The following is a 20,726-nucleotide window of genomic DNA, read 5'->3' as shown; positions in this document are numbered from 1 at the left end:
ACAGCAGCCTGTCATCAGTGGTACACGTGAACAAAGCGATCTCTCTCGCGTCTTAAAGCTACAGTAACCTAATTCATCTCTCAATAAAATCACTCTCTGCTCTTGACTAAAGAACTGATGTACTTCATACAAATGCATGTATATTTAATTCATACAGTAGAAAATCATCTAGAAAAAAAAGTTAACAGTTACAGTCATCAAAGAGCTTGCATATCAGCTTGAAGAATCGTTATCGACATTGGTATCAGCCGATCACGAAGACAACAAATCGGTACTCGGCATCAGCTGCAAAAATTCAGATCGGAGCATCCCTATTATTTATTTTCATCGTATGCCTTATCTTAAATTTTTGTATTGTATTGCTGTTGCGCTGTCTTACGTCTTGCACTGTCTCTTGCCTGGCACGGTTTGCACTATGTTGCACACATGCACTTTTTGTGGCAAGGTTAAAAATAAACTTTTTTTAGTCATTAGCTCTGCGTTGCTTAATGTAGTTCAGTGTCTGCATGTAGCACCAATGATGTCTCAATCACTATGTTTTGCACGGCTATATATGCTTGAAATGATAATAAAAGCTTCTTAACTGTTGAAATAAAGCTGTAGTTTAATAAATAAGAGTCTTGGCCTGTCAGCTATGGATTCTTGAATTGCTTGCAAAAGTTGTCACATACTGTAAATTGCACACTTATTTTTATATTCAAAAGTAATTTTCTGCTGTTTTGTCTCACTAGGCTTTGTTTTCTTTTGTTTTTAATTCATGCAAGTCACAGTTCACCATGGTAACGGTATGCCAGCAGCCAATCAGCGAGCAGAATATGGGCCAATGCAAATGCAGGCGGAGATTATCAGAGGACAGAAAACATCTCCTGGTTGCACCTGCCTCATTTGATTAGCAAATTAGACCTAAACCTCTCCAAGCTCTGGTCATTGCTAAAGACTTAAACAATACCCACCTAAACCGGATAAAGCCATGGGTAACCAGTGGATTATTAGTGTTTGTCATCAGGGACACAAAATTAACTGGACTTTAGTGGGAAATACTTATGGTCTTGCAAAAGATTATTGTTGAAGTTTTAGACTTTGAATATATGTAAATGTATCATCATCATATGCAAATGAAATACTGCATCAAAGCAGCTTCGCCGTTGCCATGACGAGCCGCACGTGACTCCTTCTCTTTCGACTGCAAGAATCAACACACAATTCAATGTTTCTTTGATGTTTGCATATAATCATGTATGATGTTTTAATATCCAACCTATGACACCTGAATCTAAAACAGCACTAGACTCAGTTCCACCACTCAAACTACAGTTCTTGGATCAGTATGAGAAGGTGAAGAGAGGAAAGAGTTAGAGAAAGTAAAGCTGGTGGATAAGTACTGGTTAATGTGACCCTCAGCAGCATCTCTACTCACCTTCAGGTCACGATGGACTACTCCCATCTGATGGCAATGGAGAACAGCCTCAAGGATCTGCTGAATGCAATGACTGCATGCAGACACCAGGGTGCGTGGGTTAGTGACGAACACACACACACACACACACACACACACACACACGCGCACATACACACACGCACACGCTCACTATCTGTGCACTGCATTGAGATCTGGAGAGTCTGAGCTCAGAGGTGAAGACGATTAAGGCAAACATGGACTTAATGTTGGATTTTTAATGTGAATGACTGTGCAGTAGAGCTGAGCGATATGTTTTAAACTTTTCAGCTGTATGATCTTTTAACTTTTATAATTTGAAGCTCTAAAATTAGTTATTTTATTCATTTTTAAACAAAGGAACCTTCACTTGAATAGCCATTGTTGCCAAGTAACAAACCCATACGACAAAAAATATTTTTTAAATATATTTCAAAATAATCACAGAATGGCCAAAAAATATATTTGCTGAAATATTTATAAATGATTATTTTAACCATGTTTGTAAATATATTTTTCAAAGCATTTATATTCACATTGCATTGCACCTTAAAAAAACTTTGTTCGTTACAAACCTGTAAACATAACAGGTTTGAAAAGGTTAAAATTTTATTTTAACTAGTCAACGGCAAAATTTTAATATATACTTATACATTTTAATAAAAACTTAATATTTTGGCCAGGAAATTTTTTTTTGTCGTATGGGTTGTAAAATTAGAAATGTGTCTGAGCCGATGGTGTGCAAACGCACTTTCAGCGACCCGAGTTCGAATCCTGGCTTGAAGACCTTTGCAGATTCTGTACCCCTTTATATATATATATATATATATATATATATATATATATATATATATATATATATATATATATATATATATATATATATATATATATATATATATATATATATATATATATATATATATATATATATATATATATATATATATATACATATACATATACATATACATATACATATACATATACATATACATATACATATACATATACATATACATATACATATACATATACACATATACATATACACACATATACACACATACATACACACACACATACACACATATATATATATATATATATATATATATATATATATATATATATATCAATAAATAAATAAATATTTAATTAAGCGTAACTTTCTACAAAATTTATTTAGCATGTATTTAAATTCATTCCGGCTCAATTTATGAGTGGCAAAAAAAAATTGTATATCGAGTGTCGTTTCTCTTACAATTGCGAGTTGAAAAATAATACCAGGTAAAACAAAACTGCTGGAATTCAACTTAAATGGCAGAGTAAAAGCTATTTGGACCAGTGGTAACACTTTACAATAAGGTTGTATTTGTTAACATTACCAAATGCATTAGTTAACATGAACTAACAAATGAACAATATAGTTTATCAGCATTTATTTTATTATATATATATATATATATTTTTTTTCAGTTCAATTGTTGTTAGGTCATTGTGCATAAACTAATGTTACAACTTTTGTTTTACCAAATGCTAAAATTACATGAAAATTAACTAATGTTACCAAATATTATTATAAAATGTTACTGGATCAACACAATATTCGGAAAAAATACAAAATACATTCATCTATGTAAATATATTGCAAATATCATCCAGCCCTACTTAGCATGACCAAAACTTGAAATATTTGTGTTGAAAACTAATAATTGTACCGTCCATCATCACCTCTACTGTTCAGCTCTCCTTAACCTCAATCCAGATGTGGTTTTGGCTTCATAAGGGCAGCTGTGTGCTTGACCCAAATCATTGACTTCTGACATTTTTGCATTTTACAAAAAGGGCAGAATCAGCGTGGACATACACGGACAAAAGCTTGTACGAAGTCAAACACACAGATCCCAAACTAGGCTCATTTCTGAGGTGCTACATGCACATGTCATTAGGTCTGCGGTTGTGTTATCTGACCCTCAGAGCACCACAGCACAACATCGCGTGATGTGCGGCTGTGTTTCGAAGGGTCAGGTGAGGTGAGTAGCAGGCGAGGCTTCCAAGATAGGAACCAGTGGTTTATTGGTGGTTTGGACAACGGTGCCGAACGGGTATAGGTTTGAGCCTGTCGTACTAACCTTCAAGTCTCGATGTACAATGCCATTTAGATGACAATGACTAACACTCTCTAGAATCTGCTGTATGCAATGACTGTGAGGAAGAGGAGACACAGCGAAGAAGCCAAAGAAGAAAAAAACAGTTCAGCAGACATAGACAAAAAAAATAATGCAAACAAAAAGCAACAGTATCATAACTCAGAGCACATTTTCAACTGGTATTAAGATGCGTTTTGGCTGATCGGATCAGAAGTGGATGAGAGACCGCTTATGTGGTCAAACATGAACGGGAGAAATGACGGGTTTAAATTAACGCAAACTAACTTTATGTCTAAAATTATGTCATAGTACAGCTAGTTGTGTTGTTAGTAAACATGCTGCAAAGTTTTGTACAAGCATATGTAAGAGCTTTCGCTGATATTTCAAAGCAATTGACGAAACAAGCTCACGCAACTTTCACACGCTCGAAAAAAAACTGAAAGAGGTGGAGAGCCGCTTCAGTTCTTTCAATGAAAGGCGTAAGACCGTGCCGAACACTGTGGATTTGCACTGGAAGTCAGGAAGAAAGATTTAATAGCAATGTGCTGTGGAGTATGTGCCGACCTGGGAATTGCATTTATGGCATTTTTTTGGGTCCTGCCCGGGTCCGGGTCAGTTCTTTATACATTCTGAAGTAGGGTTGTGCCGATAGACGATAGTGTGTATCGATGATCGTCAGACATATCACCAATAGCAGGCTTTCATGACGATAGTTGGCAATGGTTATTATTATTATCATCATAGTTTCACATTAACATGCGCATTGCATGCTTTTCCTCGCATGGGTTTCACTTTGCGCGAGAGAGCTTGTAACCATAGACTGTAAAAAAGATGGATGACGCCCATTCGCTCTCTTCCATTGGTTAAAAGTGAAGCCGCCAGTGTCCCGATACGGTGTTGACATCTTGGGTCTTGAGTCTGTGCAGTAGCGATTTCAGGACCAGTCCTGCGCAGTAGTGAGCAGGAAGTAAAGCCGCAAAATCAAGGCCCCACCCTCGCACAATACGCATATCACAGCTGTCAATCATGACGTGACACCACTGTTTTTATATCATTAAATAACTAACTAAAAACAAACTTATTTTAAAAACAAACACTTGAATTTAAGATAATTGAAGTGTAATTGAATTGTTTAGTTGGTCTCAAGTCCCATTGAATAACATGGGGGAGGCAGGGTTTATGACCTATACTGGGACCAGTCACTGGGGGGCGATCAAGAAGTTTTGGCTTCACTTTCCAGGGCTTGTGCGGCACGCTTGCTTGTAACGCACACGGATTCCTTTTCGCACGCACCTAGACTAAATGCGCAGTTGGACTCTTTCTCGCAAAAGAGCTTGTAATACACGCGGCTCTGACATTTTCTTGTACTAAAGAGGTTGGTAGCACGCAGAGGTGTGTTGTTCTCGCTCCCTGGCACGCAGGAAAATTTTGAGAATGTAGAGGTGGAAAAATTCGCTATTCGTGCAGAGTTGGACACTTAAACTTTTGTCAACACTTGAAGCGCGTAAAATTCTAGTCATTCGAGACATTCAAGCCGAAATTCACGTCATGGGAGGGGCTTCTCCAACTCCGCTCGCTCCCTGTAATCACGTTACTACTAGAGCAAGCTACTGATTGGTTAATGCGGCGCAAATATCCGCCAAAGTTACGATTTTTCAACTCGCGCGTTTCCCGTGGCAATGCTCAATTTGCGCGTTCCATGCTATTCTCACATATGACGGTGGTGTGTACCGTTTTTAATGACAGCTTTTCTAAAATGATATCCTATTGTATTCCCAAAAGAAGAAATATCTCAGTATATGGCCTTGCCTACAGTAGCGCAACATATCACATTGAATCGTATCGTGACCTTTGTTACGGGATACAGATCGTATTGCCAGATTCTTGCCGATTCACAGCCCTAGTTTACACCTGTGTCATCCACTTGTGATCCATTCGACCAAAACGCATCTTAATACTGTATTTATGTAATTCAATGGATTCAGTAATGTGGCATGACGAGTATGCAAACTTCACGCTAGTTGGCTTGTTCGGTTAATTTAGACTATTCAACTTTCCAGGTAAGTTCTGTATGCTATGGTTTATCGTTTAAATAACTGATAATATTACTTTAACGTACAGACATCTATTCAGCCTGCTGTTCTGTCTGTTATTGTTTAGTTGAATAACTTGCCTTTGCAGATTAAATGTCTGTTCTTGGGTTGGATTTTGTGAAATAATTTTCTAAATAAACGCGACGTAAAGTCCACTGTGACTTATATATATATATTATTTCATATTATTGACGCATTTTTAAATATATTCTGGTGCAGTTTATAGTCCGGAAAGTACGGTAGTTTTTTTCATACAATATTCATGGAAATTGTTTTGTTTTCAGTTTACATCTCGACAACTAGATAGCAGTCTTCTTATCTCTAAACTTCAAGGAAGTAAAGGTCTTCTTGCCGATTCACAGCCCTAGTTTACACCCGTGTGATCCATTCGACCAAAACGCATCTTAATACCAGGTGTAAACAGACAGGAGCAAACGCTGCACACCAACCAGAACTGATCTGGCAGAAACTCAAATTCTTAATGAGTATCTTTGTCTTGTTTTCCAGTACAAACCTCCTTAAATAAACATGAATTTAAATATAAAACAAATCAGATGTTAAGGCTTTTATATATTTTTAGAGAATGTATCTTAAAAGCAGTGATTATTTGTTATAAATTCGAATAGATGATGACTATAATTTCATTTATGAATTCATATAGTCGATTGTTTTGTTGGCGAAAGTGGGCGCTACAGAATGATGTGATATATAAAACATCAGATTATTAAAAAAATATGTAAAAAATAAAGTAGTAATTTTCTCTTTAACTTTTATCATGATTGTTTAAAAAAAAAGTTGGTCGACACAGTACAGATACCTGTATCTGTGACACATCAGTTTACCTCCTCTGGTACAACAAACCCTGCTCAAATTAACCTAATGGGTATTAAATCTTGTTGAACTGCAGGAGACAAAATATCTGCTAGCCTAGCACAGAAAGACAATATACTAGACATGTATATACTCATATATAATTATAACAGTCTATATATACTGTAACTTAGTAAGTGAATTAATGTGTTAACTTTCTTTGTACTGAAAACATTACAACGTAACTCATTAAGAAAATGTTTTTGCTGTGAAAATATTTGCTACAAACCTGGCACATTACAAGTGTATTCAATAAAGCATTTGTATTGTTTTTGTATCACTGTGATACAAAACACTTAATCATGTTATGAACATCTTAAATTAAAACACCTTCAGACAAATAAAGCAGCACACAGAGAAAAGAATTTGATTTCAAGCAAATCAATCGCCTACAGACGTGAACATTAAAAGTGTGAACGCCAGACTACAGTCGCTGTCAATGAAGACATATCTCCTCAAAACAGATGCATATATCAATCAGAAATGAACATAAAATACATTCACGTATTCACTGGCAGAATGTTAAGTGTTAGACTGGGGGAAGATTGTCGCATGATGTAAATGATGTACATTATGTAAATAACGAAATAATTAGTTAATGGCGGGGAAAGAGTTAAAGAATGTTTCTGATTTATTGTTACATGCGTGTTAAAGTGTTGTGAATATACTTTATAAGGAATATAAGAATATTCCTTAAGCTTAATATAAATGTCTTCATTTATAATCTAATGCAAAAGTATTAAAAACATATTAATAGTTTAAAAAAAACTAAAGAGTACGATTTTAGGAGACGTGCACTAACCTTGCATCTGCTTCACTGTAGTATTCCCTGGCCACGATATCTTCAAACAGTTCCCCTCCTGTGACTCTGAGAAAGTTTAAACATCAGACAAATTCATTGCAATCTCTAAAGTACCAACTTCATTTTATAGCATCGTGAAGAGCAAAACAAAAAACAAATCACAATTATCCAGGGAACTAAAATAAGAACAAGACCACAGTAATGTTTCAGTGATAGGGATGGGGTGAGTTGGCACTTTTTGGTTCATAATTGGATGCACTAAAAGTCTAATGGTTTATATGAAAGCTTTAAGGCATAACTTTAGTCATTTATTTGGCAAATACTTTAAGACATTGGCTGCATCCGAAGGCTTAGGCAACCTCATTTGCCATCAAAATGACAATGTGAAACACACAGACTGCAGTGCCTGGATTGTTTTCAGAAAACATCACACACACGCATGCACATCTCAGGGAGAGACTGAAGTACACAGGGAGTGTGGACAATAATAGCACATAATAAAATATCCTCCATATATATATGAAAGGAACTGTGCTATGTTTTGGAAAAGTGCATTTGAATTGTGGTGCTGTCAAACAAAGACTAGATTTGCTGCCAATTTGTGATTGTGATGAAAGTCATTCAAAGAAAGACACACTAAATAAAAATAAAATAATTCAATAACAAAATGACAAAGATCAGCTACATCAATGCATTTCACATCCAATGTCTACAATATGAAGTTCAATAAATGTCATTTTTGATTGGACAAGCCAACACCATGAAATGTTGATAAATCTGAAAAACAATTTTGTTACTTCGATTTCTCTTTTCGATTACCACAATTTTCAAGGAGGACATTTTCAAGGGGACATATCATGAAAATCTGACTTTTTCCATGTTTAAGTGCTATAATTGGGTCCCCAGTGTTTTTATCAAACTAGAAAATGTTAATAAGATCAATCCAGTAACTTAGTTTTGGTAAACCATTCTCCACAAGCATGTGAAAAAATAGGTCATTGAAATTTGGCTCCCCTTGTGATGTCATAAGGGGATAATACCGCCCCTTAATCTGCACTATCCAACCACGACACTGTCATTTAGTGCAGAGATCAGCTCATTTGCCTTTTAAAGGACACACACAAAATGGCACATTTTTGCTCACACCTACAAAGTGACAATTTTAACATCTTATAATAAATTATTTATGGGGTATTTGAGCTAAAACTTCACATCTGGGGACACCAAAGATTTATTTGACATCTTAAAAAAGTCTTGTGAAATGTCCCCTTTGAGTTACGATTCTTTTGGGAAAGAGCCTGTAAGTCTAAGATGATTCGTACTATAATTTTTACGATCTACTTAGCCATACGATGCTTTTGGGAAACGCGGCCCAGATCTGTACTGTATGTTTTTATGGATACACAATTTATCAATTGTAATATACTTAAAGTATTTAAATATTAATTTATCTCACAAACATATTATTAACTTCAGAAGACATATAATAATATTACACTGAAGTAGTGTTCGAATTATGTCAAAGATTATGGGGTCCCCTAGCTAATCCCCCCACAGCCAATTAAAGTAACTCCCAATTACCCTTAACTCAAACCTTAACCATTTTTCACCACTCAGATTAGTGTGAAATAATAGTTTGTGAAGAAGCCCCTAACCCAATCCTAAATCTAACAATCTGTCAATTCCTTCAGAAAACAGCATAAGGCGCTCTTGAGATTACATTTATTTCAGACGGAAATCTCTTAGATTAGTTTATGGCAAAATTGGGACAAATAATGGACAGCATTGCTTTGTGGCAGAGCAGCACGAGAATTTTAAATTTATGTAGTAAATTTATTTAAATAAAAACCAGGGGACCCCCCTAATTTATATCTTTGTGCTTTATAAAGGGTCCGGGACCACCCCAGCCCCCCCAATTCGAACACTGCACTAGAGTCATTTGTATTATTTTAATGATGATGTTACTACTAGTAGATGTTTCTACCAGGTTGAGCATCATAAGAAGATAAACATGACGGTATTTTAATATAAAATTATTAATCGTGATCATCTTAAGAAAAGAAATCATAAATATCTGGAATGGCATGAGGGTGAGTCAAATATATTTTCTATCAATTAAATTTCACATTGCAATTTGAAAAAAGTAAATGTAATAATATATAAATGAACCTTCGAAGTGCGAATTTCGGGCAAAATGATGAAGAAGAACGATTCAATTAGCCGAGTTTTCTTCTCGCCAGTGGCAGAAACACAGACGCAAAGAAACGCTGTCTAATTACTGTGGTTTAACTCGGGCCGTGGTTCAGCCTCATTATCATGCAGGAACATTTGAGCGTTTATTTGTTGAATGGATGCAGCGATGCTTTGAACGCTCTCATTAACAGTCACACACGTTTAGCATGAACCCTGGAGACATGCCCTCACATACAGAAAAATGCACTCACAAATCAAAGACGAGGTAGTGAACGCCCTCCTCTGATATGCTGTCATGGAGCCTGACTGTGGAGAGAGAGAGAGAGAGAGAGAGAGAGAGAGAGAGAGAGAGAGAGAGAGAGAGAGAGAGAGAGACTCTGATTAGATTGCATGCAGCTCACTGTCATACACTCATTACAGTGAGAGAGTGAGCGAGTTTTCACAGACGGAGAAACTCATCTACTCCGCAAATTGCAATTATTTCTGCTTCTGTTTTCTTTTATTGTCCCAGTCCTTTATTATTACAGCTGAATGAGGACAGATCACTCGACACTGCATCTCATTTCAAACCGCTGAACCGCAGAAGATTGTAAGACTTTACATTATATCTGCGATAAACACAAGAACCAACAATAAAGATTTCCTCCCCCAAAAAAAGATTTTCTGCAGCGTGTATACGAATGTGACACGATACATACAGAGTTACAGTATCGCTAAAGATTTTCTAAAGGGATTTGATGACACTGGGCATTAAAATGTTCTTACTACATCTTTTTACATTTTCACAAAAAGGCAACCTTCCGATCTCTCTGATGAAGCCAATACAGAAGTGATTTAAACTGCAATTCATCGACTGGCCACTAGAGTCTCCAAAAAGGTCAAAATCCCATAAAACCCCATGTTAAAATGACCAACTTAACCGTAGAAAATAACACGTTTACAGCCTGGTACAAAAAGTGTTTTGGTCTATATAGCATGACAAATGTTAGGGGGTGAATTTTTTTGTAACTCATCCGTTTAAATTATATTAAGCCTTTAAGTTCTGCATAATTAAGGGCGTGGCCACTTGATTGATGGGTGAACTGCCACTGCTGTCACTGGAGTTGAGCTAGGCAGGCGTGGTTTCAGCAACCAGCCACCCTTAGCTTCACCCACGTCACGCCTCTTTACCCATTTTTGGTTATCTGCGAGTGATGCACATTGATGGGCGGCCAAGATGGCAGCGGCAGGCAACGCCTACTATTGGCTTAAAAAAAGCTCTTCACAAACCTATGGGTGATGTCACGGACACTACGTCCATATTTTTATGGCAGGGGTCTCCAACGTTATGACCAACGTTTTTCATTTCTGATACCGATACCACAACCTTGAGTATCTGTCGATACCGATCCAATAACATCTTTATCGCCCTTTTAATCAATTAAGCTGCAAATAACACATTTGTTAGCCGTACAAAAAGCATCATGCTTAAACAGAGCTACAGAACTCAAACGTTTTACTGTGCAACAAATGACTGTGCAAATTCAAGACTCAATGAAACATTGTGCAATACTGCTGCTTCATTTGTATTTAAATGTTGACTAGTAGCTAAATTTTTAATTTGTCAGCACAAAATTGCAAAATGAAATGGTGCAACTTTGTGCAAATTCATGTTGCTTAGCAAGTCGCGCTTTATGACAAGTTGCCATGGCAGTTAAGGTCCCTGTTGTTGTTGGATTGGACTCCCCGACTTCTACAATATTCGATCTGGCCATTTTCGCCAATATCGGACTAATATTGAAACGGAAAATCGGATCGGCCCACCCATAATTGTAACATGTATTTATTACATATTTTTTTATCTCAGCTTGGTTTACGTATGTTAACATTTTAAACAATACTAAAACATATCAACAAGCAGAGGCGGACACTACTTGAGTATTTAAGTTACATTTTCCAAGCACCTGTGCTTTAACAGAGTGTTTGTCTTGGGGAAAAAATTTAATTTACTAAAAAATTTTCACTACATTATAAAGCATAGAATCATACTGTGTATTCCTTTAATATTGCATATTAAAACAGATTTAATACCCAATTACATAAAAATTGTGTACTTTTACTTTTCTAGAGTTAAAGGCGGAGTCCACGATGTTTGAAAAACGGTTTGGAAAAGGAGACGGGCCGACTACCAAAACACACTTATAGCCAATCAAATCAAATCAAATGCTGGGTTGCGTATGTGTGGGGCGGGTCTATCAACAGAAGGTCCAGATTCTATTGGGGTATGGGCGTGTTTGTTTAGGCGATTTCAAATATCAACACTGGCTTTCAAACATCATGGACTCCGCCTTTAAAGTTCAAAAGTACTTTTTAATTAAGTTAAAAAAATACTAGATGTTTAATGTACTTACATATTAAATATAAACCAAAAACTTGAAATTATGAAAATGTAGTGCAGTAAAAATTATGATAATATGAATAAAATATGAATAAAATACAAATACTTCAAAATGTACTTTTATGTAGAAAGTTAAAATACTTAAGTAGTGTCCGCCTCTGTCAACAAGTAAAATAAAATAAAATCAACAAGTAAAACAAAAAAGTTTTGAGAAGACTATCTTAAAAAGTAGCCGATCAGATCAAAAGTTGGAAACCCCTGGTCTATGGTTTTACTGGCATTACAACAAAAAATATTTTATTTATTTATTTATTCTATTTGATAAATGATTATATTTAAAGTAACGCATTTATGTGTCAAGACAAAACTTTTTATTTTATGTATACATAAACGTTACATTTTCCAAAAATTAACTGAACAAAATAAAACATAGCATTTGACTTTTAAAGCTCTCCTGCACGTATTTATCTCTTAAACAAACAGACACGTGCGTGGGCTGCCCTAGAGTTTGGCTAAAATTAGGTAGTTTATATGGCAGAATAATTTCGCTGCCTCCGTGTTTGCTTAAACCGCAGTCAAGCTCATAGTTTAAAATAAAACCTTGACTTATGTGTCTAATGGCACAAGGCGTCTTTTAATGATGCTCGACAGATCATCACAGCTATCTGATTTGAAACAAATGAGGAAAAATTAAATGATTCCTGAGATTATTACTGATAGCTTGACCTTACACAAAAAGATAATATAGATGGATCGGCACGGCAAAAAAATTAATAAATAAAAAACAAACAACGGAATCCCTCCGTATGAATATCTCACGCATCTTCTCTCATCCATGATACAGTCGGTTGCCTGAATCCGTTGCTATAGCAACAGAAGAGACCGGCTTTCCAGCTGATGGCTGCTTTGCTGGAGAAATCCCTCTTTGTTAGTTTAGGAAAGCCGCTGGGAATCATGTTAAGACTAACGGATGTTGTTATAATGAAAATGCGGCCGTTGACCACAAGTGCTCCTACAGGCCAATACCACAAATCCCCAAATTACAATCATAATGTTCTCATACAGTATTTGCAACAAATCATTTTCAATTTCAACCGTAAAGGACATTATAAAACCATCAAATTCACTGTGGGATCACTTTCATAAGATTCTTTACAACCATTCAAGTTCTTCTGTGAGGTCTTGAACAACACCAGATGAATTGGTTGCTCGTTTCTGTGGCTTTAGTGTTCCTGGGTAAGGAGGTGAACATATGTGGGTGGGAATGCACTAGTGAATATTTTCTGAACACTTTCTCTGTAGCTTTGTGTTATAGGCATAATTACAGCTAGAAAACACCCACGTCTGTAATTCTGCAGCTGGTTTGGAGGTGGATGAACGTGGGCGGATAAACTCGGACAATTTTAGCTGTTAGCACCTTAACAGTCAGAGGTCAGATTTACAGCTATCACATAATATTGAATGAAAATGAGTGCACTGATAAGATTGAACAAATGTACTGGAGATGTTGATTAAATTATGTACAGCAATAAACCAGACTAAGTAATCAAAGTTATCTACAGCCAAAGACGCCGATCCCGTGTGCGCTCCAGGCTCGAGCAGCCACCGAAATGACAAAGCACTCACGGAAAAACGCCAGGAGACTCTGTGATTGGTGGATCTCGTGAGTTGTAATATCAACAAAACTATGATGAATGAGGTGAATGGGGGTTACTTCATATTTTGTGTCTAAAACTGCATAAAGATTCTCTACATAAAAACATAAAACTGTGTCAATATTTGTACTACTATGATGTCTGTTTGTTTCAGAACTCACCAATGTTTGCATGCTTGAGAAGACGACAAATTCGAGCCTCTCGCTCCAGCTTTTGGTGATCTACGAAGAAAAATGCAAGCGTTTACTTATACAGTAAATTACAAACCACAGTGATCATTACAGGAAAAACAGTTTTTATGAAGTTAACTCTTTCCCCGCCAACATAAAAAAAAAGGTTCCAGGCAGAGCATTTGTTCTCTTTTAATCACCTCTCAAATATGGGTAGGTTTCTTGACAAATACCATATTTTGAGCAAAAAGCTGAGATAATTGCATTTTTTTTAAATGACTTTTGTTAGAGATCAGATTCAGAGCGATGATTAAAACATACACAGAGTTTTTACTGTTTTTGGATCAGTGGATGCTTCAGTGTTTTATAAGTTAAGTAAGAGCACCACCTAGTGGATAATAACAGAAATATGAATTGCTGTAAAAACTTGACATTGGCAGGGAAGCGTTTTCTCTTAATTGAGGAGATAACTCATCAATGGCGGAGAAAGAGTTAAAACCAAAACAAAGGTCAAAAATGTTTTATATTCTTATCAAAAGGAAGAATACAAAAAGAAGAAATTAAAATGACAGTTTATATACAAGCGTAAGACTTTACTTGAAGGGGTAAACTGCAAAAAATGATTTAAGAAAAAAAATTCTTAGAATTTTTGTCTTGTTTTCAGTAAAAATAAATACAAATTCTTAAATTAAGATGCACAAAACGACCCAAGAAAATAAGTCTAGTTTTTAGACCAAAAATATCAAATTTAAGTGATTTTGTGCGTAAAACAAGCAAAAAAAAATCCTTCCAATAGGGTAAGCACATTTTTCTTGAATTTTTCTTGAATTTAGTGTTTTAGAAAAAAAAAAATTATGCACAAAATCACTTACATTTGATATGTTTGGCCTAAAACTAGACTTATTTTCTTGGGTCGTTTTGCTCATCAAGAAAAAGCATCTTAATTTAAGAATTTTTAGATATTTTTACTGAAAACAAGACAAAAATACGAAGATTTTTTTCTTGAAAATCATTTTTTCAGTGTGTTCATAATCATGACATGACACGTGCTATGAATGAACATGAAGGAGATTTTATGCACGTTTATGACAATCATTAAGTCTCATTCGTTCAGTTATATAATTTTTAATGCAAAAATGACATTGTTTGAGATGTCTTTGTTATGACAACTTGACATAAACCAATACATCATAACTTGTCATGACAACTTGACATTACCAAGACAACATAACTGACCACTTTTTACCAGTGATACAAATTGAATTTGTCATTAAAATGTCTTTAAGTGTTAATACTCTGTCATATAGTTTTATAACAGCATCATGAATATTCTTCAGTTCATAATTTTTTTTTTTAAGTTTCCATGTGTTTAACAAATTAAATCAATCAATTATTCAATAATAATAATAATAATAATAATTATAATAATAATAATAATAATAATAATAATAATAATAATAATAATAATAATAATAATAATAATAATAATTATTATTATTATTATAATTATAAATAATAATAATAATAATAATAATAATAAATAAAATTTTATTTTATTGCATTTGGAGACCGATTCACCTAAAATTAAATGAAAACAGTACAATAATGGGTTAAGCCATGTAGTGTTGGGTCCATATCGCTGGAAAAACAGTTAATTACATTAAATTGATAAAAATTGTTAGTTTTTTCTTCAGAAAATTTCAGAACCCTCTGTGTGAGGAAGAGCAAGTTTTGTTAATTGTCAGTTTTTTATGTATTGTGCTCATACAAAAAATTACCATATTTTCCGGACTATAAGTCACACTTTATTCATAGTTTGGCTTGTCCTGCGACTTATAGTCAGGTGTGACTTATATGTCAAAATTAATTCATACTGACTAACATGAACCAAAAGAAAACATTACCGTCTACAGCCACAAGACGACTCTATATGTTGCTTCTGTAGCCTACCCCTGAAAAAAACTGTTAACTGAAACATTTAGACAACGGAAAAAGACTTAACAAACACAATGCCCCCAAAAAGAATAATAATTTTCTAAATAAATGCGACTTAAAGTCCAATGCGACTTATGTTTTTCCTCTTTATGACACATTTTGTTGACGGATGCGACTTATACTCCAGAGCGTGTTATAGTCCGGAAAATACGGTAAGTATAGCATTTGACGTTCCTGTTGCATTTGTTAAGGTATTTAAAAATATTTGACATAGTATTAACACTTAATGACATTTAAATGACAGTTGAATGTAATGTTAACCCATAAAGCTAGGTAGTTTCTTAATTATTCTGCTATGTCATGTTTATGACAAATTTATGAAAAGTTATGATGGATTGGTTTGTGTCAAGTTGTCATAACACAGACAAATGATACAATGTCATAATTTAACAAATGACACTTGCCATAAATTGTGCATAAATTATTTTTCATGTTCATGTCATGTCATATGTAATGTCATGATGATGAATGTGTCATGTCAGTCTTATGAACACCCCTTCAAGTAAAGTGTTAACGCTTGTTCTTGTAAATAGCAAATACAACGAGGAACCATCTCTCAAGCCAAAATTGAACTCATGAGCACCAGGACTTAATATGTGAGGGACAAAAAGTCTTCCGATTATAAAGATTGTAAAAATATGAATTCGATTGTTTGTTTTGAACTCCGTTGGGTGTGAATATAGAAAGTAGCAAACAGACCGAATGTCATTGCACTTAAAGCTAAGTTTTGAACAATAAGAAAATCCCTGTCAATACTGACCTTTAATACAATCAATATGTTTCCCAAGAGAGAGAAAAATTGACTGTATTATATTATATGTCTTATACAGAGAGGCATGCCGATCTCTCCTTTAAATGCACATTGGGCCTTCTTTACTACAGCATTGTGATTGTGAATAACTTTGAATGCTACACAAGAGCAATGTCCGATCACTGCTAAAAACATCCAAACAGTCTTTAAATGTCTCAATGAGATGTGTTTTTACAGTTCATCCATAATTCTGAGCACTTAAGTCAATAATGAGTCTTCAATCAGGTCTAAAACCACATCTCTGAACCCATCAGACAAAGTGTTATAAAAGATTCTTGGTTTGATATCTAAAGGGTAAATGGCTCATTGGTGACATAACAAGATTAAACGTCTGCGTGTAAATGTCAAAATCCTTCCTGTTGTTAATGTGAAACAACAGTCTGACAAAACGGTTTTAATTCAATTGGATTAGGATCAATCTCAATCATCGTAATTAGTAGAAAAGTTGCGATACAATCAATGTTCTTCATTAAATGTCCCAAATGGAGAGTTTTTCATTCAAAACTAGTTTTTTGCATATTTTAAGTGTTTCATTGACCCAGTTCAGTACGGTCCCATCTGACAGACACACAGAGAGAGAGAGATATGGGGCAGCTACTTCCAAAGTTTTCGAATCATATAAACTGCACATTGACATGATTATGTAAATAAAACAAAATTAAGTGCACGCTTTTAATGTTTACGTCACTGACTGTGAAAGAACAACTCTGGAAAGGTGTGAAATAAATTTAAATGTTGCATAATGTGCCCAAGACCTTAAGAAATGGTTGAATCTGATCAGGTTACTTCGATAAAGATGAGGCTGATTCTCATTTATGCAAAACCTGATGTGTAGATATCAGAAAACTATTTAACAGATTATTTCAATGCATTCTTTGGCACCTTAAAGAAAATACACTGGCGTGATATACTAACTTGGGATGCATATAAAGATCTTAAATGCAAAAGGCTTTAAACACTACCTCTAGGGATGTAACGATTCAATTGTGTGTCCCATTAAAAATGCCTGTCTGAAATCAAGTCTGAATTGCAAGGCAGCGATTCTTTGTCAAATACTGATTCATTTATCAAATACTTTCGTTTCAAATTTACTTAATCCTGGCTTCAGGCCATTCAAAAGTACCGGTTTGTTGGCAAAATCCATTAAACACCACAACAATTACGTCAAGGCCCAAGTTTTTTACGTGGTTTAAGGAGGTTTACCCAGGGTTTCCATCAGCACTTTGCAGTTCGGGTGGCCCGCCTAAGCTCGGAAACCCTATCGCCTTAACTAGGTCGTCCAAAAAAATTATAATTTGCTGTAGGACTGGGCGGTATGACAGTATATTCCGTTACCGCGGAATAAAAGGTCAGACGTAACAGATTTTTCTATTCCGTCTATTCCGCGGGATGCAAATAAGTGGGCGTGGCTAACTCTGCCTTCCTGCATGTTAGACTGAGTATGATGGAGAAACATGTAAAATTGTTCACTTATAAAAAATAAACAAGTTATTTGTGTAATTTTTATAATAAATGTTAGTGAATTCACCGCGGGTCACGCAGCGAGACTCTTGTCTTGCTCGCTCTTGCGCGCTCTCTCTCCTCATGCAGCAGCCGGCCGTTCTCTCGCGTGCAAAGGGTCTCAAGCGCAAGGAGCTGCGCCTGCGACGCCAAAAAAAGAGTTCTTCTCGCACATAATGCTAATAGTTGTAAAGTTTTCTGAACTTTAAGCAAGTTAAGACAAAACTCGCGTTTATATAAGTGACACATTTAGTTAACTCTTTCACCGCCATTGACGAGATATCTCGTCAATTAAGAGAAAACGCTTCCCCGCCAATGACAAGATTTTCCGTCTTTCCGCAATACCGCTATTATCCACTTCCGCAACTTTTTAAACCCGGAAGTATTGCCCTATGGCAAGCGGCTGCATGTCCGTGTCAGTTTTAAAGATCGCTCTGAATGGGATCTCTATGATCTCTATCCGTCATAAAAATGGAATTATCTCTGCTTTTTGCTCAAAATATGGTGTTTTTGCAGAAACCTACCCATATTTAAAAGCTCATTACAAAAGAACCACTGAAGGTAGGATAAAACGTTTTTTTTTTTTTGTTTGAAAGCAGAGGGTCTGTTCTTTCATTTGGTATATTGTATGTTTATATATTTAAAGAAGAACATTTTCTGAAAGGCATTAAACTTTGGTGAAAATCATGAAAAACGCTGGCGCTGGCTGGCAACTTTTTTTTAAAAACGCTGGCGGTGAAAGAGTTAAAAGCTATAGTGAGTGGTGTATGTCTGTACATTTTTATCATCAAAAAACAATATAAACTGAAAAACATATATACCATGAAATATTCCGTTCCGTGAAATAAAATGAATCATTCCGTGAAATAGATTTTTGGTCATTCCGCCCACCCCTAATTTGCTGCACAAAAGGCCATCAAGTGCATCTCGGAGAATAGCGCAGACGCGCTTCACACCATGTGCGCCACACGACCGAAATGAGAAAGACGTGGTCCGTCATGTCTGGAGAATAACTAGCCAGTTGATAAAACACATGTACAATTTTGTGTACAATTTTTGCGCTATCTATCATCGTTCGCCAGATGTTCTACAACATCTGCTTTAGTTTATGTTTATTAATGGCTTTGAAAAAGAAAGTCAAATTAGTGAAATATCAATGAAATGACTAAAGTGGCATTTGTGAAAATAAAGCATTTCACTGACTAATAAGAGAGAGAAAAGAAAACTCATGAGTCAAACATGAGCAGGGCCCTTAACTATTAGTAAATCTCTATGTCTGGGTGGATGTGGGTGTGGTTCAGTGGTCAAATCTTTATCGCTGCACAAAGCTTATGAATCATATCTGAGGTTTTATGAGTCACACACACACCCTTAAAACTTCAGGAAAGTTACACTGCTTCAGGTGCCACACACACACACACACACATATAAGATAACTGTTCAATGAAGACATTACACTAACAATAAAATATTGACAGCACATATTCGGGTGATTCTCACGAAACCATTGAAACACCACGGCACTAATGATTTTAGCTATAAAATGTGTAATATAGTAATATTAAATAGCATCAGAATTAACACAATACTGTGTTCTACCTTGCACAATGTGTGATTTCAACATAAGAATTGATGATTTGTCAATTTTATCTCATTTTCTGCTGAAATTCTCATTACCGCAATGTGTCCGGCTGTGTTTGAACAACGTTATGTTGTAATTTAATCAAATTAACACAAAAATATTTAGAAAAAAATAAATGGATGTTTTGCTAGACTACTTTAGATGACATAAAAAATATTTACTGAATATTCATGTATAATAATAATGAAGAAAAATTAGGAAAATTATGTGTCCATGCCTGATGTTCTCATCCTCCGCAACACTTTTTGAGAACAGTTTAAGCACACACACAGAATTTTTATAAAGTTTGATTTTGAGTGACCAAGCACATGGACCAGTTACTTCAAGATGGCTACCAGGTAAGATCATTTTTTACAGTTAATTTGAAATATTGTCTTGTCAGAATGCTTACACGACATTTTGATTATCATTACCGCAACAGATGCTTATTAAATGTTAATTTAATTAATAGAAGCATAATACTTTGATTTTGAATGCATGTGCAGAATCTCCAAATTATGTTCTTTCAGGTTTGTCATGTCATTTTGAAAATATGTCAGTGTTGATGTTTTCTGACTGTTGCGGTAATGAGATTTTTTAGGACTATTTTTTTTATTATGTTACAAAAAGTGTTAAATGATAAGTAAAAGTGTTTTAATTAATGTTCCCATTTACTCCAGACCTTGTTTTTCAATGTCTAGTGGGAAAAAAAGTTAATTTAAGCAATTTTTACATTTTCATGCTTGACATTTTTAAAACCAAGTTTTCGTGACAATCACCCATTCACTCTTCTGTAAAAAGTGATGTTTTTAGGCCAACTGATTCTAGTTGAACCTACACAAAGAGTATGATTGTGATGTTGTGGTTATTCACAGATATCCACACATTCAAGTCATTTTTCCTCTCGCTGTGGTGCTACATTCATTCATTCAAATATCACACTAACAGAAGTAAACAGAGGCCGGCTGTCGAGTCGCAGTCTGACAGGTACAAAGTTTGCATAGCAAGCAAATTAGTGCAAAAGAGGCAAGAGAGCAAAGACAGAGCCACA

General features: G+C 35.3%; 1 protein-coding gene across 4 annotated transcripts in view; it reads right to left on the bottom strand.

Annotated features, from left to right (window-relative positions):
* Positions 1-20,726, bottom strand: part of camk2d1 (calcium/calmodulin-dependent protein kinase (CaM kinase) II delta 1) — a 74,547-nt gene that overhangs the window by 32,654 nt on the left and 21,167 nt on the right. For 2 of the 4 annotated variants that reach the window (XM_065261749.1, XM_065261751.1), the window contains exons 3-6: positions 13,740-13,799; positions 9,798-9,852; positions 7,354-7,419; positions 3,571-3,643 (exon numbers count right to left, since the gene is read on the bottom strand). In XM_065261749.1, coding sequence (XP_065117821.1) covers positions 3,571-3,643; positions 7,354-7,419; positions 9,798-9,852; positions 13,740-13,799 — 254 coding nt within the window. Of the gene's footprint in view, positions 1-1,417; positions 1,491-3,570; positions 3,644-7,353; positions 7,420-9,797; positions 9,853-13,739; positions 13,800-20,726 lie in introns of all 4 variants that reach the window. The other 2 variants (XM_065261750.1, XM_065261752.1) reach the window with 1 other exon arrangement.

Source organism: Paramisgurnus dabryanus, chromosome 2, assembly GCF_030506205.2.
Source record: "Paramisgurnus dabryanus chromosome 2, PD_genome_1.1, whole genome shotgun sequence".
NCBI lineage: Eukaryota > Metazoa > Chordata > Actinopteri > Cypriniformes > Cobitidae > Paramisgurnus > Paramisgurnus dabryanus.
This window is presented reverse-complemented; position numbering and strand designations above follow the sequence as displayed.